Genomic DNA, 21,884 nt, shown 5'->3' with positions numbered 1-21,884 from the left:
TTACCTTGATGGGTGCAGGTGATGCACTTTGAGGTGAATTGCTTTTCCTGCAGGTTGGGCGTCCATGGCTGCAGGGGCAGTTCACCCCACGTACCTTCAGGAGAGTTGATAGCTAACGCTTCCTGCGTGCTTGCAGGTGCGGTGGGAGAGCAGCCAGGCTTTGCATGGGAGGCTGGTGGGGTTTTCAGAGGATCATTCTCTGATGCAGACCCTTCTTGACTGAGGAAAGAATGAGCTCATTTACTTATTCAGGTAACAGAATCGCCCCTGGAGATCACATCTCCTCAGTCACTCAGACTCTTGTTCCCACAAAGGTCATCACCACTGTTTAATTTCTTGAAAACCTCAATTTGTTCAGCAAATGCCCGCTGAGCACCTGCCGTGTGCCGGGCCTGGGCCAGGCCCTGGGGACTCGGGGATGAGGCCTCACGGTCCCGGCCTCATAAGCCTAAGGGTTCCGGCCTTGAGCCCCCTTCCGGGGCTGGAGGGCGGGTGGGGGGCGTTACTGTCTACGGAGCTCAGGGAGCACGTCACAGCGGAGGGAGGCCTTCCAGGCAGAGATGCACCCGGCCACGGCGGGCGGGCTGGGACTCACGCTGAGCTCTAAAATCTTCCGTGGACTGGCATCCACACGCGTGGTGGTTGTGGACCGCGTGGTGCATAGAGAGCTTTCCTGAACTGCCTGTCACCGGATAACTGTCCCACTTCCTGCAGGACCACAGCCGCTTCGTCAACTGTGTGCGGTTCTCTCCTGATGGGAACAGATTTGCCACAGCCGGGGCCGACGGTCAGGTAAGGGCTGTGGGTCCTGGAGGGAGGGGTTCATCTCTTGGTCCTCTGCGATGGTTCAGAACAGGCAGACTTAGTAAAGCTGGTGTCGATGTACAGTTCCCTCCTTCCCCCTCCTGGGATGCAGCTCAGTTAAGGGGCTCTGTCCTCAAAGCATGGTAGACCCGTCTCTCCATCTCTCTCCTTTTAAAGGAGCTCGAAACTCATCTGTCTTTAGATTCTTTGTTGTTAAAGCCACAGTCTTGATGCCTCCCTCTTGATGGTGGAGCAGGAATGAGGAGCTCATTTAGCGTGCCAGCATGCTGGGCCTCCACACACGCACGCCTGATCTGCATCTGTTTGTGTTTCCTGAAAGATCTACATCTATGACGGGAAGACGGGGGAGAAATTGTGTGCCGTGGGAGGAAGCAAGGCTCACGACGGCGGCATTTATGCTGTAAGTATGGGTCCGTGTTCACAACGTGGTCTGTGGTCGTGGTCGGGCCATGTCTGCGTTTATTGTCATCTGTACACACGTGTTAAAGTTGGAAGCTTGAGATGGGGGGTTAGAAGTAGGGGCAGTGGCAGAGACCTTCAGGGTCACGTGGGACACGGTGGCGTGGCCTGGAGAGGCCCGTGGCCAGGATGCTCATCCTGTCCTTGCCCTGGTGTGTCCCACCGCCTTCTGGGCCATCCTCCCTGCTCAGAAATGGGGGCTGTGGACAAGCTGCTGTCTGAGTCTCTTCCGCCTCTGGAATGCTTGACCCATGACCACGTTTGTTTGAGTAGGTCAGCTGGAGTCCCGATAGCACCCACTTGCTTTCTGCTTCCGGAGACAAAACGTCTAAGATTTGGGACGTCAATGTGAACTCTGTTGTCAACACGTTTACCATGGGCTCCAACGTTCTGGACCAGCAGCTGGGCTGCTTGTGGCAGAAGGACCACCTCCTCAGCATCTCCCTGTCCGGCTACATCAATTACCTGGACAAAAACAACCCCAGCAAACCTCTGCGGGTCATCAAGGTATGGCCGGGCTGTGGAGCTGCTGTGTGTGCAGGGGCTGGCTGGAGGGGAGGTGGGCGCCCGGCCAGACGTAGGGCAACTGCGGTGAGGTGAGGCCCAGTGGAATGGCAGGATGCTGGTTGCTTTGGGGATGTGAGTTTAGCAGAGGTGGGAGGCCAGATGCCACGTTCCCCTTTGAGCTACCGTGAAGCTGGATGCTCGGGGCCTGGGGTTCAGGGCAGCAGCCCGTGCCCCTGCTGTCAGGGGGGATCAGCCTCCCCCAGTTAGGAGGCCACTGGCTGTGTCCGCTCGTGAGGCAGGACCAGGAAGATGCTGAAGCCCAAGACAGGGCACGTCATGGGGCATCACCGCAGACGTGGGTGGCCAACAGGCCTTGGAGCTGGGCCTTGACAGTGTGCGGGGTTTGCACGTGGGAACGGGTGTGGGCAGGCACTTGTCCTCTGTGGTTAGAGCAGGGCAGGCATGAGGGGGTGTTGGGGAGTGGGAGGAAATGGACAAGTCGGAGCCCAAGGTGCCGAGGCGTGAGGTTTGGGCAGCAGGGAGTGATTGGAGGGCCTGCCTCCCGTCCTCGTCTCCCAGAACGGCTCACTCAAGGTTGGCTGATCACCAGGGTCTGCCCTGAGTGTCCCCTCCAGTGGGGACTGTTCCTTGCCGCTCCGTCAGCCCTGGAATTTTTGGCCTCTCGGGAAATCGCAGCCAGACTAGAAGCTCCTGTGTCCTGGGGCCCTGCTTGGGCACTGCCCTTTGCAGACCTGCTTATGCTGGAGGGTGGGCTGCGGTGGGAACTCGGGGTCGGCCTCGCCTGCTCTGTCACCCTGGACGAGCTGTGCCCTCAAGGGAGGGGTTTCCATAGCCCAGCTCCACGCTGCACCCCGTCCTGGCAGCTGAAGCTCCTGGGGCCAAGCCCCAGTGCTTCCTCACAGCCTGCTCGCTCAGCTGCCTCAGGGCTCTGCAGACAGGCTCTGGGAGACGGCTGGGCCCTGCGGGCTTGGGGTTGGCCAGCCTGGGACTGTTCCCCTCAGGTCCAGTGAGGGCCAGCTGCCCGGCCCTGCAGCGCTTTGTACATCCCATCCCACAGTCTCTGAGGTCGCGGCCCTTGTGGACTCGGTGTGCAGATGACCTTGCCCAAAGGAAGGGGCCAAGCCTGGCTGTCTGCCCACTTAACCCTGTGTGACGAGCTCGTGAGACCCAGGTGGGCTCGGTGCCTGCTGCATCCCATTCAAGTGGGGCGTTGCTGACGGGAAGGGCTGATCCAGAGCGACAGCTGCTTCGGCCCTCAGTGCTGGCCCTGCACCCTCTGCTTCCACAAAGGTTTATCTGACTTGGCCCTGAGGATGGGGCCATTGGGGCCACTTGCTCCACAGGCTTCCAGCCCAGTGTGATGAGTGTAAAGTGAAGGTGTATACATCCTAGCACAGAGCCCAGGGGAGCTGGGAGGGGTCCCCGGCGCAGTCACTTCTCTGGGCCTCCATGCGATGGGGAGAAATTGCTGGAGAGAGTCAGGCGTTACTGTCCACCTGCTTCCTCTGCCCAGAAGAGCAGCTCCCCATGAGCCGCCCTGATGCTGGGCTCGGGTGGCTGTCCCAGGCATCGTCCCATGTCTGCTGGCGCCCTGGGAGTGATGGAGGCCTGGGCCTGACTGCTCCCGCTGATGTCACTGTCGCCGACAGCATAGGCGCTACTAGCCAGGCTCCTGTCCCCCACCCCCAGGTCAGCTCAGGAACCTCATGGGCGTTTACAGTTGTCAGAGAAAACATCCCAGCCCTCCTGCCGCACATGTGTGAGTCCCGAGCAGTGTTTGGTGCTAACGTCGGGCTGTGAGTGAGCCCAGGAACAAGCTGGAGCTAGAAGAACATAGTTAGAATAGCGGTTCTCAGCCCCGGCGCACGTTGAGATCACCTGGGAGCTTCCACAAAGGGCTTGATGCCTCTGTACGGGCCCAGTGGGATGCGGTCAGAGGCCAAGACCGTAGGGATGGCTCTTAGGTGCCGGTACTTTTAAGATGCACCCAGGTGACCCTGCGGCTCAAGCTTGAAGGGGCATCAATCACCTGAGCCAGGCTGCTTGTTAGAACACGGTAGGTGGGTGACACCCCAGCGCTCAGAGGGTTCATCTGTGGGACACGGGAGAGCTCCATTCCTCACAAGTTCCCGGCGAGGCTGCTGCCCTAGGCGGGGGGCGTGCACAAGTCGCCAGGCATCTTGTCGAGGGCAGGTTCTCAGTCTCCAGGCTGCATGGGGCGACACTCCCGGTGAGGCCAGCACTGGTCTGAGGACCACGCTTTTAAGTAGCAGGGCCAGTGGGTTGCTGCCCTGTGGAAAGGACTCGGGGTCTGTTCACTGGTTCTCCCGTCTCTGAGAACGGTGTGTACCTTTCTCTGAAGATACACACCACACTGTGGCAACAGTCAGCAAAGCTCAGAGGGACCCGCCTGCCTCTGGTGAGGGGAAAGAACTATGATTAGACCAACCTCCGGGTTGTTTCCATCCAAGGAGCAGTTACGCGGGAGGTTAAGTGCCTTTCTTGAAGCAGACAACTGGTTCTAAATGAGTGATCTGGGCCCACCATGTTGCCGGTCGGGGAAATTGTGGGGCCCCAGCCCTGGGACAGCCTCTGGGGGAAGGGGAGAGCTGGGAAAGAAGAAACCTCACGAGCCAGGGGCTGGAGCCGGAGCCGCGAGCTGTGCTCCTGGGTAGAGGAAGAACCGTTAGCAGCACCCGGGACCTCCTGGGCCTCCGAGTGGCCTGGGGGTCCCCCTGCTTGCTTCTGCAAGGGTTGGTCCCTCCCAAGACTACTCCCCACTAATGCTGCTTCCCCTCGGGTAGGGGCTCACCCTCTGTGGCCATTTCCTCCTTGTGTGGGGAGGGAGGGTAGCTGGGTCCATCTGCACAGACTGGGTGCGCTGTTGGGACTTCCACTAGACCCCCATCCTCCACCCAGGTCGGGTTGAGTGCCTCGGTGGGGAGGCCCGAATGTCGAGGGTTTGAAGGGTTTGTCAGGTGGTCACTCAGCTTGGGGCTGTTTCGGGCCCACCGGGGCTGTGGCGTTGAGGGCTCTGCCTCCCCTCCCAGGGGCTTAGCTGGTGGAGAGCATTTGACAAGCACAGGCAGGATGGCATGTCCTGAGTCACCCCCCCGCCTGTCTCCTCCGCAGGGCCACAGCAAATCCATCCAGTGCCTGACGGTGCATAAAAACGGCGGCAAGTCTTACATCTACTCTGGGAGCCACGACGGACACATTAATATCCTTTGACTCACAGCGCTGGCTCTGGGGCCCCTGGCAGGAGAGTCGGGAGTTTCCTGTTCCCACGGTGCCGGAGGCGAGGCCAGCCGGCTGGCAGCCACAGGGCTCCTCTGACCGGTCTTGGCTGCCGGGAGGTGCCGTGTCCGTACTCGGGGCCTCCAGCTCCAGGCCGCGGCCTTGACCTGGTGGGTCACGTAGTGCGGCCTTGAATGGTTGCTGGACCTCCCTGAACTTGAGCTGCTTCTCCCCGTCTGTGACCTGGTGTCGGCCTCTTCCCTCTCACGAGCAGCAGCAGAATCGACGTGTGTTAGAATCCCAAAGGACTTAGAGCCTTTTGGGAGAGTCCCCTTATTTTAAAAATGGGGAAAGTGTAGCTCAGATGCCTCAAGTGCCTTCCCCAACGTTGCACCGCTTGGCGACGGCTGAGCTGGGCGGGAACCAAACCCCCGCTCCCCGCTGAGGGGCTTTGCAGTCCCTCTGAGATGTTCCCGGCAGCCCTTCCAACCTCCTCCTCCCAGGATGGCAAGCGTGGGAGGGGTCGTCTGAGGGGCCCGCCTCAGTGCGTGTGTCATGGCTGCGAGAGAGGCCTGCCTTCGTGCAGCCTGGCTCCTGGTCCGCGGCTGCCCTGCCTCCTGGAGGGGCTGTTCCAGACCCCCTGCTTCTCCCACCTCCGCAGACCCACCTGGTCTGTAGGGTTTCCTCCCTGGGAAGGTCTCCCTCAGCCCCGAGGGAGGAGGGCTGAGAAGTCACCCTCCACCCCATCATACGTAAGGAGATGGTACAGCGGAGGGTCTTGCCCAGCGTCCCCCCTCCTGGAGCCGCACCTTCCTCCCCACTCATACGTTAACCTCCTGCGGTATCGATGGCTGGCGGTCCCTTCACAAGACCATGTCAGGAGTGGAATATACATGTAGCTTCCTAAGGGAACAGTCTTCGGTGCAAATGACACTCTCATTTGTTGATGTAAAAAGAGAACCTTGTAACTTAAAACACCTCACACCTGAGCCCCTCGAGCTGAGAGTCCACACGCTGGCCCTGCCCAGGTGGGTCGGCCCCAGGCCCATTTACCCAGTGGCACCTAGGTGGCCATCGGCTGAGCCACGGGGCGCAGCCAGCCTCCTGCTGAGGACCGTGGGCTGGACAGCAGGCTAGAAAGAGCCGGGGGAGGGGGGCTGTGTTTTGGCCCAGTTACGCAGGGTCCCAGGGAAAGGTATCTTCCTTCTGAGCCCGCTCTCAGAGGGAGGCGCTGTGCTGTTGCATTGTTACGGGGCAGCGCAGTCCCGTGAACTGCCCGGTTCCTGTTCTGAAGACGGGCGGACTGTGTCTAACTGGGTGTGTGGGGTTGTAAATGGCCTACTGGCCCTCTCCCCAGAACGTCTGCTGCCTGAAATTCGGAGTTGGACATGCACAAGGAGTCCCCCAGGCCCGGGACAAGGGCCTGGCTGCAGCCTCCCTGGGGGGCTCGCGCCGCGCCCTGGACGTCAGGCTCTTCCTTAACCTCTGCTCCACATTACTGGGATTCAGAGACGGGGGAGAACGACTCCTTCGCCGGGAAGGGCCACACGAACCAGGTGTCCAGGATGACCGTGGACGAGTGCGGGCAGCTGGTGAGCTGCAGCATGGACGACACGGTGCGGTACACCAACCTCACGCTGCGGGACTACAGGTGAGAGCTGCCTGGGGCCAGTCCATGCCCCTCCCTGAGCACGTCCCTGGTGAAGCCCTCTGAGGGGCCGGGCCGCTGCCCTGAGCCTCGGCTCATGAGAGGACCCAGGGCAGAGCCACGGCCTGGTCACCCGGTCGCAGGGGCCCATTCACTGAGCCTTGGGGACGCCACACTTGCCAGTTACGTGGAATTTTTCTCCATTTACCATTTTCAAGAAGTTCTTTGCGTGTGCAACTTTTTCTAGTTTGTGTTTTCGTAGTTTTAACCAAAAGTATAGGTAACACAATTTTTACCAATTAGAAGTAACAGGGTTTTTTTATTTTAATTGCCCTGCAGAGGAGACTGGTTATGACTGCGGGCGGGTGGGGTCAGAGCTCAGTTTTGTCTGTACCCGGGGAGTTCCGGGGTCTCTAACTGGTGGACGTGGGCAGAAGCCAGGACAGGGCAGCTGTGGGGGCGGCACTTGGCACAGATGCGTAGGAACAGGGAGTGATCCCTTCACTTCCTCTCGCCACCCCCTTCCTCTCGTCCCAGCCCCCATCATGACTCCGCATCTCTCTCCCAGAGGCTGAGTCTTCCCTTACCCCCTCCTGTGTTTTAGCAAAGGCTCATGCAGTAGAGATCAAGGTGGAATTTCCTTGAGTCACCCGAGTGCTGTGGTCCTGCAGTGAGTGTGTATTTACACCCACCCTGTGCCCCTGGAGACTGAAATAACGACTTCCTCCTCTCCACAGCGGACAGGGAGTCGTGAAACTGGACATCCAGCCGAAGTGCGTGGCTGTCGGCCCCGGGGGCTACACTGTGGTCGTGTGCATCGGTCAGGTATGGCTCCCACCCGGGTTCAGTTCAGGCTGACACTGCGCAGTGTCTGGTCCCCGCGTCCCCTCTCAGGCGCATTCAACCCCGTTTCTACTGAGCCCCGTTTGCGTGTGCTGAGGGCTTCCCACGTGTTCACTGAATCCTCTGGAGTCCTATCAGTCAGGCATGGCGTCATCCCCACCTTACAGGTGAGGAAACCAAGGCACAGAGAGTAAGTTGCCCAAAGTCTGCGTCTAGCAAAGGGCCGAGCTGGGATTTGAACCCGGGCAGCCTGGTGAGAGCCTGCACTCAAGGGTCACGCACCCTGCACATCCCTCGCCCATGAGGCCCACGAGAGGCACGGCCCAGGCAGCTGTGTCCATTCACATTCGAATCCCAGCCCTGTAGCATTGGGGTGGTGTGGCTTCGGGCATTTTCCTCACCCTCTCTGAGCTTTAGTTTTCTCATCCCTCGCAGCTCACGGGGAGGATTATGAGGAAGTGTGTGTCGGGCTCCTTGTACCATCTCCATGAGCGAGGAGGCTGATAGTGACCGTGACTCCCTGAGGCCACGTGATGGGCGGGTGGCGTAGAGGGCCGCTCCTCAGCACAGTGGGATCTGGCGTTCAGCCCCGCAGCCTGGGTTCTCATTCAGGGCGGTAAGGTCTCTACATGCCGTCTCCTGGAATTTCTGGAACGAAGCACCCTTGACTGAGACCCAAGCCTGACCCACTTTATCCAGGATCCTGCTCTGCAGCAGACGCCATCTGTCAGCGGGCTGGGCATCCCAGCGTGCAGATCAGAGGAGGCAGGTGTGACGGAGCCCCCGCCCACTGGCACAAGTGACAGACCCACCGCCGAAAGCTGTCATTCAGATCCGCCACCCCTCCTCCATTCTGGGAGCTTCAGTGCTTTGGGGAGAGTGGATTCCTGTGTGTCCTAGATAACACGAACCTCCTGTCAAGCAGTTATTGTAGACAGCCTGGGCAGTCAGCAGGGGCGCAAGAGGAATCAAGGGCCGTGAGCGCCTTAGCAAGTGGGGGAAAGACTGGACGAGGACCTTCTAGAAGGACGGGCGGGAAGGCTGCCGCTCCATGGAGGGGGCTCCCCCAGCCTCGTGTCTGAGCACCTGGCCTGTAGGTGAGAGGTGAGACCTTGGGCTCTGCGGCCTTGCTCGGCCTCCCGCACTGGCCTCAGATTCCTGTCTGGAGCTGCGGTCGGGACAGGCTGTGGCCTCTGAGGCTCACGCTGGGCTCACGTGGGGAAGTTCAGGGAAGAGCCGCCTGGGGCTCTGCTCGGGAGGGGCTGGCGAGAGCAGGGTCCAACCCCCCAGGTTCCGAGGAGTCCAGGGCCCACGGGATCAGGTGTGACCATTGTCCTGTGATGTACTGTCTCTGCCCTGGTTCTCTAGGGCGTCCTGACCCGAACTCCCCATGGCTGGTCACAGGGTCCGCACAATGTCCTGGAGGGGCCCGCGATTTTAGGTCAGGGGACAGCCTCGTTCAAGTGTTGCCTCTGAGGCAGATTTGGGCCAGTGCCCTCAGGCTTCCCCTGTCAGGTGTAGGTGGGTAAGTGCGCTTCCGGAGTCGGGCAGGTGATGCAGGTGAATGTTTCTCAAGGTGCGTTTTCTGTAGCAAATTTTAGGGAGGGTGCTGCCGCCCATCCGCCTGGTGCTTCTTTGCCTCCCCTACCTGACAGCACAGCCCGCAACGCACCCCGAGGGCGGGGAGGGGCCTGCTTGCCCTTGGGACAGCTGGTGGTTTGAGCAGGGATGTGATGGGGTGAAGCCAGAGCTGTCACAGAGAGAGGCTACCCTGTTGGGACGGTCCAGTGAATTAGAACCAGGAGGGTGTAGCGAGGGGCGAGAGGGGGTGAGGACAGTGGAAGGTCACCGTGCCAGGCGGCCTTGGGCTGTGCGCCAGAGGGCAAAGGCACACTGTGGCTGCCAGGGCGGGGCTTTGGTACCCCATGGCCCTGAGAGCTGCGGGGCTTGCATCTCATTTGCTCCTATACACTGGGAGGTGACCCTGCCATGCCAGGGACAGACACACCGCGCTTGGTTAGGCACGTGGCTCCCACACGGTGGGCTGTAGCTGCTGTTTTTGTTTGCCTTTGCTAGGCCCTGTGTTTATTCTGAGCCCTGCATTCCGTCTCCATGACGTCTAGGCACTGCTGGGTTCTTACCCCTAGGAGGCCAAGGCTCAGTTCAGTTCATGAACCGGTGTGTGTGACCCATCCCATCCCCTCCACCCCGCCAACCCCCAGCAGCAGGGGGCTGAGCCGGGCCATCAGGGCGCCTCAGTGGGGCCTGCACACCCGGGCGCTCAGCCCCGTCCGTGGACCGTGTGCTGCCCTGTCAAGTAGGAGGGAGCCAAGGCAGGTGCTCTCTGGGACGGGGCAAGGGGGTGGTGCACTGGGTGCCTCCAGGCCACTTCACCGTGAGCCGTCTGTCCTGTCCTCCCTTCCCTTCCGGGGCTGAGGGCTAGCGGAGAGCCTCGCGGCGCTGTTGCCTACCTGCTGTAGTCAGCACCTGGGTTCCCTCCCAGCAGGTGGGGTGCCAGCCCTGTGTCCCTGGGCTGTGGGGACTCACGCACGGACATCATCAGTTTTTTCACACACCACGGGTCAAGGTCGCAAAGGGTGTTTTTTGGACCCGAGAAGCCAGAACTTGGAAGTCTAGCCTGTCCTGTTCATTTCCCATGTCAGCTTATAGCTTCACCACTTCCGAGGGCTGCGTCCTCTTGAACCCGTGAGAACTCGGCTCTGCAAAGATCATTTATTACGTTCGACGCAGAGTTGGAGGAACCAAAGTTCAGGCGTCAGATGGCTTTTGACGAAGCCCGTGCGGGTGGCGATAACAGCACCATTCATACTGACAGATGAGGGAGAAACACCACAGGGCCGGGGCCAGTCCCACTTAGTGTGGCTGGAGCCCCAGCCTGGCCCCCAAAAGGTTGAAGATGGAGCCCAGCCCGGGCCTGGGCCGTCGGTCCTGGGGCCTCTCTCTAACGGCTGCCTGTGTGTTTCCCAGATCGTCCTGCTGAAGGATCAGAGGAAGTGCTTCAGCATCGACAGCCCCGGCTATGAGCCCGAGGTGGTGGCTGTGCACCCGGGTGGCGAGACGGTGGCCATCGGGGGTGCGGTAAGGCCCTGTCCCCACACCCTCCGCCCTGGGGTATGTGGCCGGGCTGGGGGCGCTGTGAGCTGTGTGAGTGCCGGGCTGCCTCAGGGCAGGAGGGATGGCGGCGGGAACCAGCTGGGGTGCCTCCTGCCGCCCAAGTGAGAGCCTCCCTGGGCTGCCCTGCGAGGCCACCCTCCCCCCAGGCTGCCAGCTCCAGGTGACACGGCAGCCTCCCGGGAGACCAAGGGTCCCGGGCAGTGAGGCGGGCTCTGCTGGGGTGCGGGTACAGGGCAGGGATGCCTTGGCCTGGGGAGCTCGTGGATGGAGCACGTGTAAAAGGAGTTGCGTCCCGAGCCGGGCTCGCTGGGCTCAGGGAGGCGACAGGAGATTCTTCACACCCGTGAAGTGGAGTGCCAGCCTGAGGGTTTCAGTTCCCCTTGAGTCTGACTTCCTGTTGCCCGCATCCTGGCCGCTCCTCTGTCCCCTGCTCTTTCCCCTCATTTCCTGGCCCCTGAGGAGAGGTGCCTGGACCCTACGAGGATGGGGCGTTTGCTAGGAGCCGGGCTCGACAGAGCAGGGAGAGGAGCCTGGTGCCTGAGGGCACCTGCCGGGTGTGGGGTACAGGGCACGGGCAGATGGCTCCGGCCGAGGACAGTCAGGGCAGATGAGGGGCCCTTGTTGGAGAGGTAACTCGTGTACAGGTGCTTCTCAGAGCTTGGCCTGTGGACGCCTGCGCTGGAACTTACTGGAGTTTTTGTGGAAAAAGCAGACTCGTGAGCCCCCAAACACGCAGAATCACAATTGGGGGGTTCTGCGTTTTAATGTAATTTTAATGTAATAATTAAACTTATCTTAATGTAACTCTGCCCACTGTGCCTGTGCAACCACAAGAGCTGCCGCAGGGCTGTAGGAGTTGCCCTCTGGTGCCAGGGGGACAAAGGAGCAGCTCTCCTGGCACAGGAGCCAGCACGTGGGCAGGTGGCCGAGCCAGGGCAGTGGTTAGGAAGAAAGGCGCTGCTTCTTATTGATACCCTGGTGCCTCCCTCCAAAAAGAAGGACGTCGGGGGAGCGTGTGTTTGTGTGTGTGTGTGTGTGTGCGCGCGCACATGCGTGCGTGTGTGCACGCACTCACGTGTCAGGAGTGACCCACTGCCCCTCTGTCCTCCCACAGGATGGGAACGTCCGCCTATACTCCATCCTGGGCAGCACGCTGAAGGAGGAGGGCAAGCTCCTGGAGGCCAAGGGCCCTGTGACGGACCTGGCGTATTCCCATGACGGCGCCTTCCTCGCCGTGTGCGACGCCAGCAAAGTGGTCACAGTCTTCAGCACTGCTGACGGCTACTCGGTGAGTGGGCAGGCCCCCTCCCTGTCTCCACACTGGGCAGCGCAGACGTCTGGAGGGGGCCCTGGCATCTCTCCCCTGTCGTCACCGACCGGGCGGGTGCCCAGGACACGCAGCTTCGTTGCTCCTAGAGCGTGAATGACGTGGGAAAAGGAGACTTACCCTGCAGTCCAGCAGTTTGTGGGCCCGGGACAGAACAGCTGTCAAAAGGTTAGGGGCCTGGGCGGCAGCAAGGCTGCTGTGGAATCGGGCTGGTTGGCTCACCTGGCGGCCTGGTTCAGTGACTTCTGGAGCCTTATTTTTCTCTTCTGTCAAAAGGCTTAGGCTAGATTTTTTTTTTTTTCCCTTGAATCTCACTGCTGCTTCAAGTCCTATAAAGTGTGAGCGCTGGTCGTCCGGACGTGGCCTTGCACTCGGGGGCGGGTGGGTTCCCTAGCGGTGGATGGGTGAGAGAGAGGACCCGGTTGCCAAGGCCCTGGAAGCTCATCCCGCTCTGAGCAGGACAGCCAAGGACACTGTCGTGTGAGGTGTGAGAGTGCCCATGTGTCACCAGCCAACCCTGTTGGGCAGTGTTAGTCGCATTTCACAAACAAGACTGCACTCTGGAGGGATTCGGTCACCCGCTGGGTGTGACTGGACCACAGGGCGTGGGGCAGATGGAGCGTCCTCCAGTCCTTCCCATGGAGTCAGCCTGGCCCCCTCCCCCCAACCTCCAACACTTAGGACAGTTTTGAAATCTACAGCGGAGTCAAAAGAATTTACCACCTAGATTCTACCATTACCATTTTACTATGTCACATTATCCACCTAGTAATCTAATATTTTAGTGCATTTAAAGTAAATTACAGGCATCTGTATAATATATCAGCCTACATATTATTAACTAGAGTTTAGTAGTTTTATCTTTGGCTGTAAAATTTACATATAATGAAGGATGAGTGGGAACATAAGTATACACCAGCGCTGTGCATATGCCTGCACCTGCACGTACGCCCACACCTCCATTAACATAAAGAACATGTCACGTCCCAGGAGGTTCCTTCCACCTCAGTGTCACATTTATCAGATTCTGCGTTTATCACACTTTAAGCAATTTCATTTGCATATAGCAAGCCTTGTTTACAGCGTGCTAAGTAATCTGCAGAGTAGAATCAACAAAAGATGGAAGAGGCAACCTTGAAGAAGAAGATCATGGTTAACATAGGGAGTAAGAACAAGATGGACTGCTCTGAAGTAAAAGCGTTCCTAAAGCTTTAGCAGAAAGCGTTATTTTTGGTCATGGGTAAGGCAGTGGCTCGAGGCTGACACATCCTCCTGTAGACACATCTGCTTGCCTGCAGGCCACACCCACCCCACCCAGGCTCCAGGGTGAGGGCGCGTGTCTGGGCAGCCCCCTCCTCCATCCGCATATGCACAGAGCTCCGTCCACGCCAGGCGAGACCTTCTCGCGCCTCCCATTTTTGCACTTCTGTCTGTCCCCTTCCTAGGCCGAGAGCTCTGTGCAGGCGAATGGGCACATCTGGCCCATGTGATAGATGCTACAAGGGCAGCCCTGGAGTCCCGGGTCCTGGGGGGCACAGTAGCTACTGTTTGATCTTGGGCTGCCCCTTTCTGTGCCTTCAAGCAGTGGGCACCCCGGGGTTGTTACAAGGAGTCAGTGAGTTGGTGAGAGTTTCAGAAGCCAGGCACAGAGAAAGCGTTTCATGAGCACTGGCCCTCGTGAAGGTTAGGTGACGTGCTGCCCACTCACTCTGGCCTGAACCCTGACCCGCCACCTGTTTTTAATCTGCACCCAGGAGAACAACGTTTTCTATGGACACCACGCGAAGATTGTCTGCCTGGCCTGGTCTCCAGACAACGAGCACTTCGCCTCGGGCGGCATGGACATGATGGTGTACGTGTGGACCCTGAGTGACCCCGAGACCAGGGTCAAGATCCAAGGTGATTCACGCGCCCTCCTCAGCTCCCCAGGCAGCTCCGGAGAGGTGTCCCCAGGGCTCGAGGGTCCCTTCTGTGCTTCAGGGAGGTGGCCTCACGGAAGCCTGGCGCTCCAGCAAACATCAGCTCTGCTGGTCTGGGCAGAGGACGCCCGTGTGCCCAGCGTGAAAGCAGGTGGTCTCGGTTTCTGGGACACACACTGAGTAAAAGGGTTTTCCTGGCATCTCCTTTGTCTTAGTCTGTTCGGGCCTCCGTCACAAAATACCCCAGACTAGGCAGCCCCTAAAGCACAGAAGTCTACTGCTCACGGTTGCGGAGGCTGAAGTCGAGGATTGGGTGTCAGCTTGGCCGGGAAAGGGTCCTCTTCCAGGTCACAGACTTCTCGTCAAGTGTCCTCACGTGGTGGAAGGGGCCTCTTGTATAAGAGCGCTCATCCCACTTGTGACCTAGGTAGGCTCCCAAAGGCCCCACCTCCTACACCGTCACCTTGGACATTAGATTTCTAATTTAGGAATTCTGGGGGGACACAAACATTCAGACTGTAATACCTGCTTTCTCCCACCCCCCCACCCCCCTTCAATATAAACTCATAACTGGGTTCTCACTCTAGGACAGTAGTGTCCAATAGAAGCATAACAAGAACCACACGTGGACTTGACATCTTCCCAGCAGCCACATTTAAAACAGAAACAGGTGAAATTATTAATAGTAAGTTTTATTTAACCCAACATATTTCCACATGTGGCAGTAGCTCACTTCAGGGGCACTGTAGTCACATCTGGCTCATGGCCCTGGTGGGGACCCTACCCACCCAGGGTGGATCTCAGATCTCCTGTTCCCGTGTCACCATCTCACATGGGCTCTGGTCCCTTTCCATCCATTCTTTACCTGGCAGGCAGCCTTTTGTCTTGAACGTAAGTGGGATCCTTTCCTATTCAAAAATTGTTCTGTTTCAACCCCACAGAGCTTTTTACCATGCCCAGCAGGGGGAGGGAGGGGACCAGCAAGCTGACCCCAAGTGGGTGGGAAGGCGGTTGGTCCAGGATGGAGGAGGGGACAGAGCAGACTCAGATGGGCCATCCTGGTCTCCACAGAAAGCAGCAGTTTTGTAGTAAGACTCAGACTCGAGCAAGTTCAAGAGGCAGCAAGAGCTCACAGGGTAGAGGGTGGAAAGTCCGGTCCTTGTCTGGGCCGTGGGGTCACAGGTCACTGGACGTGCATTGGCCTGAGGTCGGGCTGTTGTGTGCACAGGTACCCCAGCCTTGTGTTTCTCAACGTTTTATTCCTCATCTCCCCATTTTAACACCACAGATATACTGTGCACTGTTTGTGTATTGTCTGTACATTGTTGCTTTATACATAGAAAGACTTGTTCACCCCCTGTGGGGAGGGGCAGTTTTGCCTCCAAGGGGCGTTTGTGGTTGTCAGGACTGTGCTGGCGCTGGGAGCTGCAGCCAGGATCGCTGCTGGTCGGGGAGCGTCAGTGGCGGGGGGCTGAGAACACCTGCTTCCCCTCCCATTACCCAGACGCTCCCCACTGAGAAGAGGAAAGGGGTCTGGTTGACCAGGATCCTGCTGGGTTTCTCGGTGGCCCTGTGGGTGATCTCGGCCCGGGTTTCCCATCTTCTGGTCTGAGGTACCTGTGGGAGCAGAGCTCCTGGGTTTGGCTCAGAACGCATGTTCTTTCTCCCCAGATGCACACCGGCTCCACCACGTGAGCAGCCTGGCCTGGCTGGATGAGCACACGCTGGTCACGACCTCCCACGACGCCTCTGTCAAAGAGTGGACAATCGCCTACTGAGGAGCCCTCCTCGGGACCAACGGAATCAGGGACTTGGGTTGAACGCAGCTCCACAGTCACTTCTGTGTCCCGCCCTTGCCCCGCCCCCACCCTGCCCCTGGGGGAGGGGCCTCACCTCGTGCCCGCCCTCGGCCCCGCCCCCTGGGAGGACCCTGCCTCCTCCCCGCCTGCCCGCCTGCCCCGCTCGCAGGGTGATGCTGTCTGTACAAGTCCTTCTGAAAGCTTTAGACGGTGACAGTTTGCACATGGAAAATAAAGTGAGCACTTCAACCACGTGTGGCGCGTGACTCAAACCCACCGCCTGCCCGCGCAGAACATTCCAGAGGCAGAACCTCCAAAGCACACAGACCCGCCTGTGGCTCCGGGGGGGTTGCGTCCCCTCCCACTCCCCACCTGCGGGTCCTTCCTGGCCGGCAGGGCGGATGCTGTAGAGCAAGTGGTGCTCGTTCAGGGCCAATGGGCGCACATGGAACCCGTGTTTCACTGTCAGTTTCTGTGCTTGATTTTGAGAATGGAATCGTGGGGATTTTTTTTTTTAATGTATCTTAACTGATGTCTCTCAGTGTTTATGGCGCTGCCTCTAGGCTTTTAGATCCCTAGTTAGCAGGACGGGGAGGCATCCTGGTCACCGGTTCACTCTCGTGCTTTGATGTTTTCCTGTCTTTCTATCCCCCTCTGTTCCCAAGAGCAAAGATTAATTTAAAGGCAAAGATGGAGTCACTGTAAACTAACCTGTCCTCATTTACACCGTCCTTTTCTTTTCCAGTGCAGAAATTAAAATAAGTATAAAGCACGGTGATTTGGAGTTTCTTTGCGAATGTCGGAATCACTGGTAAAATGCTGGCACTTGTGAAAACATTTTGAGCGCTTTAAGAGTTTAGATGGAGAAATAATTAAATACCTTTTCTCTTCATTGTGGGTCGCTGACTTTGTGTGACAGGGACACGTGGGGGCGGGGGACTGGGAAGCTGCTTGGAACCCCATGGCTTTGGTATCTCACCAGCCTGCAGCCTCAGGGGATGGTTTGGGAAGGCATGGGACCTAGGGATCGCCTCCCATCCTGACTCCCCAATCACTGTGTGACCTGGGCCATCACACTTCTCTGCGCCTAGATTTGTGAACTGAAAGCACTGGACCAGGTGAGATTGATCCATCCTGCCTGATTCTCAAGTCCTGTGGCAGTTAGGGACTTTTCTGGTACTGCCTTCGAAAATAAGGAATAGTATGCATTCCGATGTTGAAAAAAACTAAATTCCCAAGCATTCAAATTAATAGCGGTAAGACTGGGCTTCCCTGGTGGCGCAGTGGTTGAGAGTCCGCCTGCCGATGCAGGGAAAACGGGTTCATGCCCCAGTCCGGGAAGATCCCACATGCCACGGAGCGGCTGGGCCCATGAGCCATTGCCGCTGAGCCTGTGTGTCCGGAGCCTGTGCTCCGTAACGGGAGAGGCCACAACAGTGAGAGGCCCGCATACCGCCAAAAAAAAAAAAAAAGTAAGACTATCTTATTCTTGGCTAGAAAGATAACATCATAAAGACGTCTATAAATTTGCAGTCCCGATAAAAATTTTCCCCATTCTGTTCTCTTATTGCCTCTACAGTTCATATATAAAAAGAAGCTAAAAATGGAAAAGAAGTTGGGGCCACCACAGGACACAAAGTACAGGACTGTGCTTTGCGTCCTGTGTGTGTTTGGACTGGGGCCAGGTACCTTTCACATCAGTGGGGAAATAGCTATTCAGTAAACTGTGGAGAAAACTGGTTAACAATCTGAAAAAGTAGGATCACTTGTTTTGTCCTTACACCAGATGCAAGATCTAAAAGTAGATCCAAGTTTTGAAATTTAAATCATGGAGTTTAAGAGTGCTGGAAGAAAACATGCAACCTTGTGTAGTCACACAAACCTGAGTGTTTCTAAAAATGACAAAAACGGTCAAGGAGAAAATATTGGTACATTTGACTTTTTTTTTTTTTTTTTTTTTGGCTGCATTGGGTCTTCATTGCTGCGTGCAGGCTTTCTCTAGTTGCAGGAAGCGGGGCTACTCTTCATTGCTGTACACAGGCTTCTCATTGCAGTGGCTTCTCTTGTTGCGGAGCACGGGCTCTAGAGCGCAGGCTCAGTAGTTGTGGCGCATGGGCTTAGTTGCTCCGCGGCGTGTGGGATCTTCCCGGACAAGGGATCGAACCCGTGTCCCCTGCGTTGGCAGGTGGATTCTTAACCACCGCACCACCAGGGAAGTCCCTGACTTTAAATCTACATTGAAGGAGGAAAAAAAAAAAAAAACACCATAAGATGTTAAAATATGGCAAATGACACCCAATACCTTCAACACGTGCCAGACAAGAAGATACGTAAGTATGTTTGATGCTTGGTGTAATTTTTTAAATGGGAATTATATGTTTACCATGGGAAAATTTTCCAAATATATGACCAGAAACTCAGGATAATGCATATAGACTGACCACAGTTATGAAAAAGACACTAGGATCAGAATTTAAAAGTGTTGGGGGCTTCCCTGGTGGCACAGTGGTTGCGAGTCCGCCTGCCGATGCAGGGCACACGGGTTCGTTCCCCGGTCCAGGAAGATCCCACGTGCCGCGGAGCGGCTGGGCCCGTGAGCCATGGCCGCTGAGCCTGCGCATCTGGAGCCTGTGCTCCGCACCGGAGAGGCCACAGCAGTGAGAGGCCCGCATACTGCAAAAAACAAACAAACAAACAAAAACAGTGTTGGGTGTGAAAGGCCCATGGGAGGGGTGAGGAGGGTGCTCACCAGCCAGCCCTAGGGCTGCCTCCCTCCCTCAGTCCCTTCACTCATAGACTAGAGTTTTTTACAGAAGAGCTTGAGTACACCCAACACGCCATTCATTTCAAGGAGGGAGGCATTTATACTCAAAAACCTTAGCAAGAAAACAATGTGGAAACAAAGAAGCCACTTCTCTCTATCTTTGGAGAGAGAACGTAGCCTTTGTGAGCTAACAGTTTGCCGGTGATCTGTGCTCACAGCCCAAGCCCCAGCTCACATTCCTTGTTTGGGGAGTGGGGAGCAGGAAAGCTGCACCCACAGGGGTGACCCAGCCGGGACCTGCCCTCCACACAAGGCAGGGGTGATAGCTTTGTGCACCAGTGTCATTTCCTCACTGGTGCAGGCCAGCTCTGGTAGTCTGGGAGAGTTACGAGGATCCTAGGACCTTGCCAGGCTGCCTGGAACCGTGCTTGATCTGAAATCGATCAGCAATGCCTGGCAAGGACCCACACCTGGAGGGGGCGGCACACATCCATCCTGCTCAGTTTGCCAGCTCAGGGCTGAGCACAGACTTGTACTTGCCCTAGAGAGGCAATGTGGGGAGAAAGCTGAACTAAGTCAGCGATCTAGGATTCTGTCCCAGCTCTGCCACTTTATGGTGTGACCTCGGGGCAAGTCACCATCCTCTCCAAGCCTTCCTCTTTGTTGGTGAGATGAAGTTCAACTAGAAGAATGTTGACTCCTATGGGCCTCTTTGGGAGCACTGCCTTTCTTAAACAACCATGTAGATAACATGCATCTGAACAGTTTGGTCAATTTTTGAACAGTGCGTCTGTGTGCATCCCTGTGCTGAAGATGAGGATGTGCTAGAATGGAGTTCCCTGCTACCAAAGATTGTTTCCATGTTTACTGCTGGCCACTGGTCACTGCATTAACGTCGTTGTATTGATCACCAAACCAACCAACAGTTGGGTATGAAAATACTTCTCCAAGTGATTCCTGTACTGGAAAAAGCATGTCTTGAGTCCTGCTGTATATGATTGTGCCCAGTGTGTGTGTGAGACCCTAAGCCTGTTACAGCTTCACGTCACCTACCTGGACCTGTGAGGCCTGGGTACCCCCCCTTGTGATATAAACCAGTGCAGTGACCTATGGTCTCTTGACAGTCTTGAAAATTATTAGAGACACCAAAGAGCTTTTGATTAAGTGGGTTATATGTCTCGATATATACTGGACTAGAAATTGAACACCAAGGAAAAAAAATAGTTATGAATGTATGTATCTAAAATTAACAATTATAAACCCATTCCATGTTAGCACACCTTTAAGAAAAATAATTATATTTTCCAAAACCTAAAGATAAAAATAGTAGAAGAATGACATTGTTTTTTATTTTGGAAAATGTCTTTAAGGTCTGGCTTCTCCAATCTACAAAATATGTCTTTTAGTTGAAGTCTATGAAGAAAACGTGACCTTGCACTGATACACAGTTGGAAAAGGGACAAGTATTTGAAGAGTGTTTTCAGAAAATCGCAGATATTCCTCTTTGACACCATACCAAAACTCGGCAAGTGGAAATTTCTTAAAGGTTATCTTCAGGGTGGAATCTGAAACCATTGTCAATGAACTTTTTGTACTATGTTATGTTAACATCCACTCTGAATACATCTTTGATTCATGCATAATTTTGTAACATTCTTTAACTATTTGAAAAATACTGGTCCATGACTTATGCAGAGCTTTCCAATGTTAACACATTTTGTACAATATCAAAAAATCACATTTGTTCAGATCATCACCAGCCTCATCAGAAACATCATTAACTATTGGGAAGGAAGCTGTCCGGCTCACGGAACTTAAGAATTCCAAATGAATAACCTAGGTCCTTGGGTATGTCTGTTCCCTGGGGTCCTCCCATAATCTCCTGTCTTGTCTTGGTTGAGGTCGAGTGGCTTCTGCGTTTTGGTCTCACCTTCCAATAGGAAGAGGCACACAGGTGGTCTTTAGGGCCTGCACACCCATAATTTCTACTCCCATTTTAGGGGGACACAGTCATCTGACTACACCTACCTGCAGGGACCGGGATGGCTGGAGTAGGGGGTAGGGGCTGGGAAATGTAGCACCCCGTGCCCAGCCACTGAGTGCCATCCCTGGATCTCCTCCCTGCTGGGCAGTTTCCTTCACTGTGTCCCACTACGTGATTTGGAGGAAGGAATGCTGGACCAGAAGTAAGGATGCCCAAATTCCACGCCTTTCTCTCACGTATCAGCTGGGCAACTTTCACCTCAAACAAATCACCTCCCTGGCTCTCAGTTTCTCCATTTGCTCATTCATTTCTTTATTCAAATAAAGTTGATGTTTTTTGAGCATTGTGTCTGGTACTGTGTTAGGGACTGGGGGAAGAAAAGGATTAAGAAGAAGAATATCAACTATTACTATTTATTGGGGATCATGAAAAGGGCAGGCAATGTGCTATTCACCAGATAAAATACAGAAGACCCAGTTACAACTGAGTCTCAGATAAGCAACAAATCATTTTTTAATACAAGTATATCCCAAGTATTGTGTGGACATACTTACACTAAAAAAGTATTCATTGTCGATCTGAAATTTAAATGTAACTAGACATCCTGTACTTTTTTGCTACGTATGTTGTTATTTTGCTTAATTCTCACAATAGACCTATGTGGTGTGTGGGTGTTATCCCCACATAACAGATGCTGCAACTGAGAATTATCAGCTGGGTAATTTGGGGCAAATGATTGAACTCCTGCAGAGAGGAGAATACAGACTTGAAATTGGATCTGCCTGGAAGTTCTTTAATATGTGAGAGTGCAGAGTCAAGACCAAAGAGTAGAAGACACAGGGAGACTAACTGCAGGTCTACAGTGGGATGGGCTGCCTTCGAAGCAGTGAGCTGCCTGTTCCTGTTTGTGTGCTGGAAATGGACGGCAGCTCAAAGGGTTAATTGAAGATACTTGAATGAAGGGCTATTTGGAGAGGTGTGAGTGGGGTTAAGGAGATCGTGAAGGGGTGGTGAAGCACCCAGGAACTCACTCAGCAGGACGCTGGGCCTGAGGGCACATGGGGAGGCACTAGTACCAGTTCACAAAGAGAGCGGCAGTCAAGAATGGGAGTGGGGTGCTCTTGGTGCCTCCCATTGGCTAAACCCAGCAGGAGCCAGAGGGCCTGGTTCCTCCCCTCCCCGGCTCTGTGACTGTCCCCCTTAGCAGCAGCTTTCAGATGCTTAGATAGGACAGAGCAATCAGGGAGTAACAGGGGGCAGTCCTGTGTATGCCTCCAGGAAACCATCACTGTCCCAGCTCCCACCCATTGGCTCTGCCATCTTTCAATTGTGTCTTTCATTCTCATGCTGTTGCCTCATATCCTTTTAGGCAGCTCTCCCTCCAATGTCATATCTGCATTCCAGGAAGGATGCTAA

The 21,884-nt window shown here is 55.8% G+C and overlaps 1 protein-coding gene across 2 annotated transcripts in view; it reads left to right on the top strand.

The window, feature by feature from the left end:
• The window catches only part of WDR1 (WD repeat domain 1), a 40,042-nt gene extending 23,430 nt beyond the window's left edge, over window positions 1–16,612 (top strand). Inside the window, exons 6-15 of one of the 2 annotated variants that reach the window (XM_067735516.1) lie at window positions 715–792; window positions 1,145–1,225; window positions 1,558–1,791; window positions 4,945–5,034; window positions 6,546–6,700; window positions 7,435–7,522; window positions 10,529–10,639; window positions 11,790–11,963; window positions 13,757–13,901; window positions 15,593–16,612. In XM_067735516.1, the coding sequence (XP_067591617.1) occupies window positions 715–792; window positions 1,145–1,225; window positions 1,558–1,791; window positions 4,945–5,034; window positions 6,546–6,700; window positions 7,435–7,522; window positions 10,529–10,639; window positions 11,790–11,963; window positions 13,757–13,901; window positions 15,593–15,699 (1,263 nt within the window). In that variant the 3' untranslated portion in view covers window positions 15,700–16,612. Of the gene's footprint in view, window positions 1–714; window positions 793–1,144; window positions 1,226–1,557; window positions 1,792–4,944; window positions 5,038–6,545; window positions 6,701–7,434; window positions 7,523–10,528; window positions 10,640–11,789; window positions 11,964–13,756; window positions 13,902–15,592 lie in introns of both variants that reach the window. The other variant, XM_067735515.1, reaches the window with a different exon arrangement.
• Window positions 16,613–21,884: the final 5,272 nt, after the last annotated feature.

Source organism: Pseudorca crassidens, chromosome 4 (genome assembly GCF_039906515.1).
Source record: "Pseudorca crassidens isolate mPseCra1 chromosome 4, mPseCra1.hap1, whole genome shotgun sequence".
NCBI lineage: Eukaryota > Metazoa > Chordata > Mammalia > Artiodactyla > Delphinidae > Pseudorca > Pseudorca crassidens.
The sequence above is the reverse complement of the archived record's forward strand: the minus strand, read 5'-3'. Positions and strand labels throughout refer to the sequence as shown.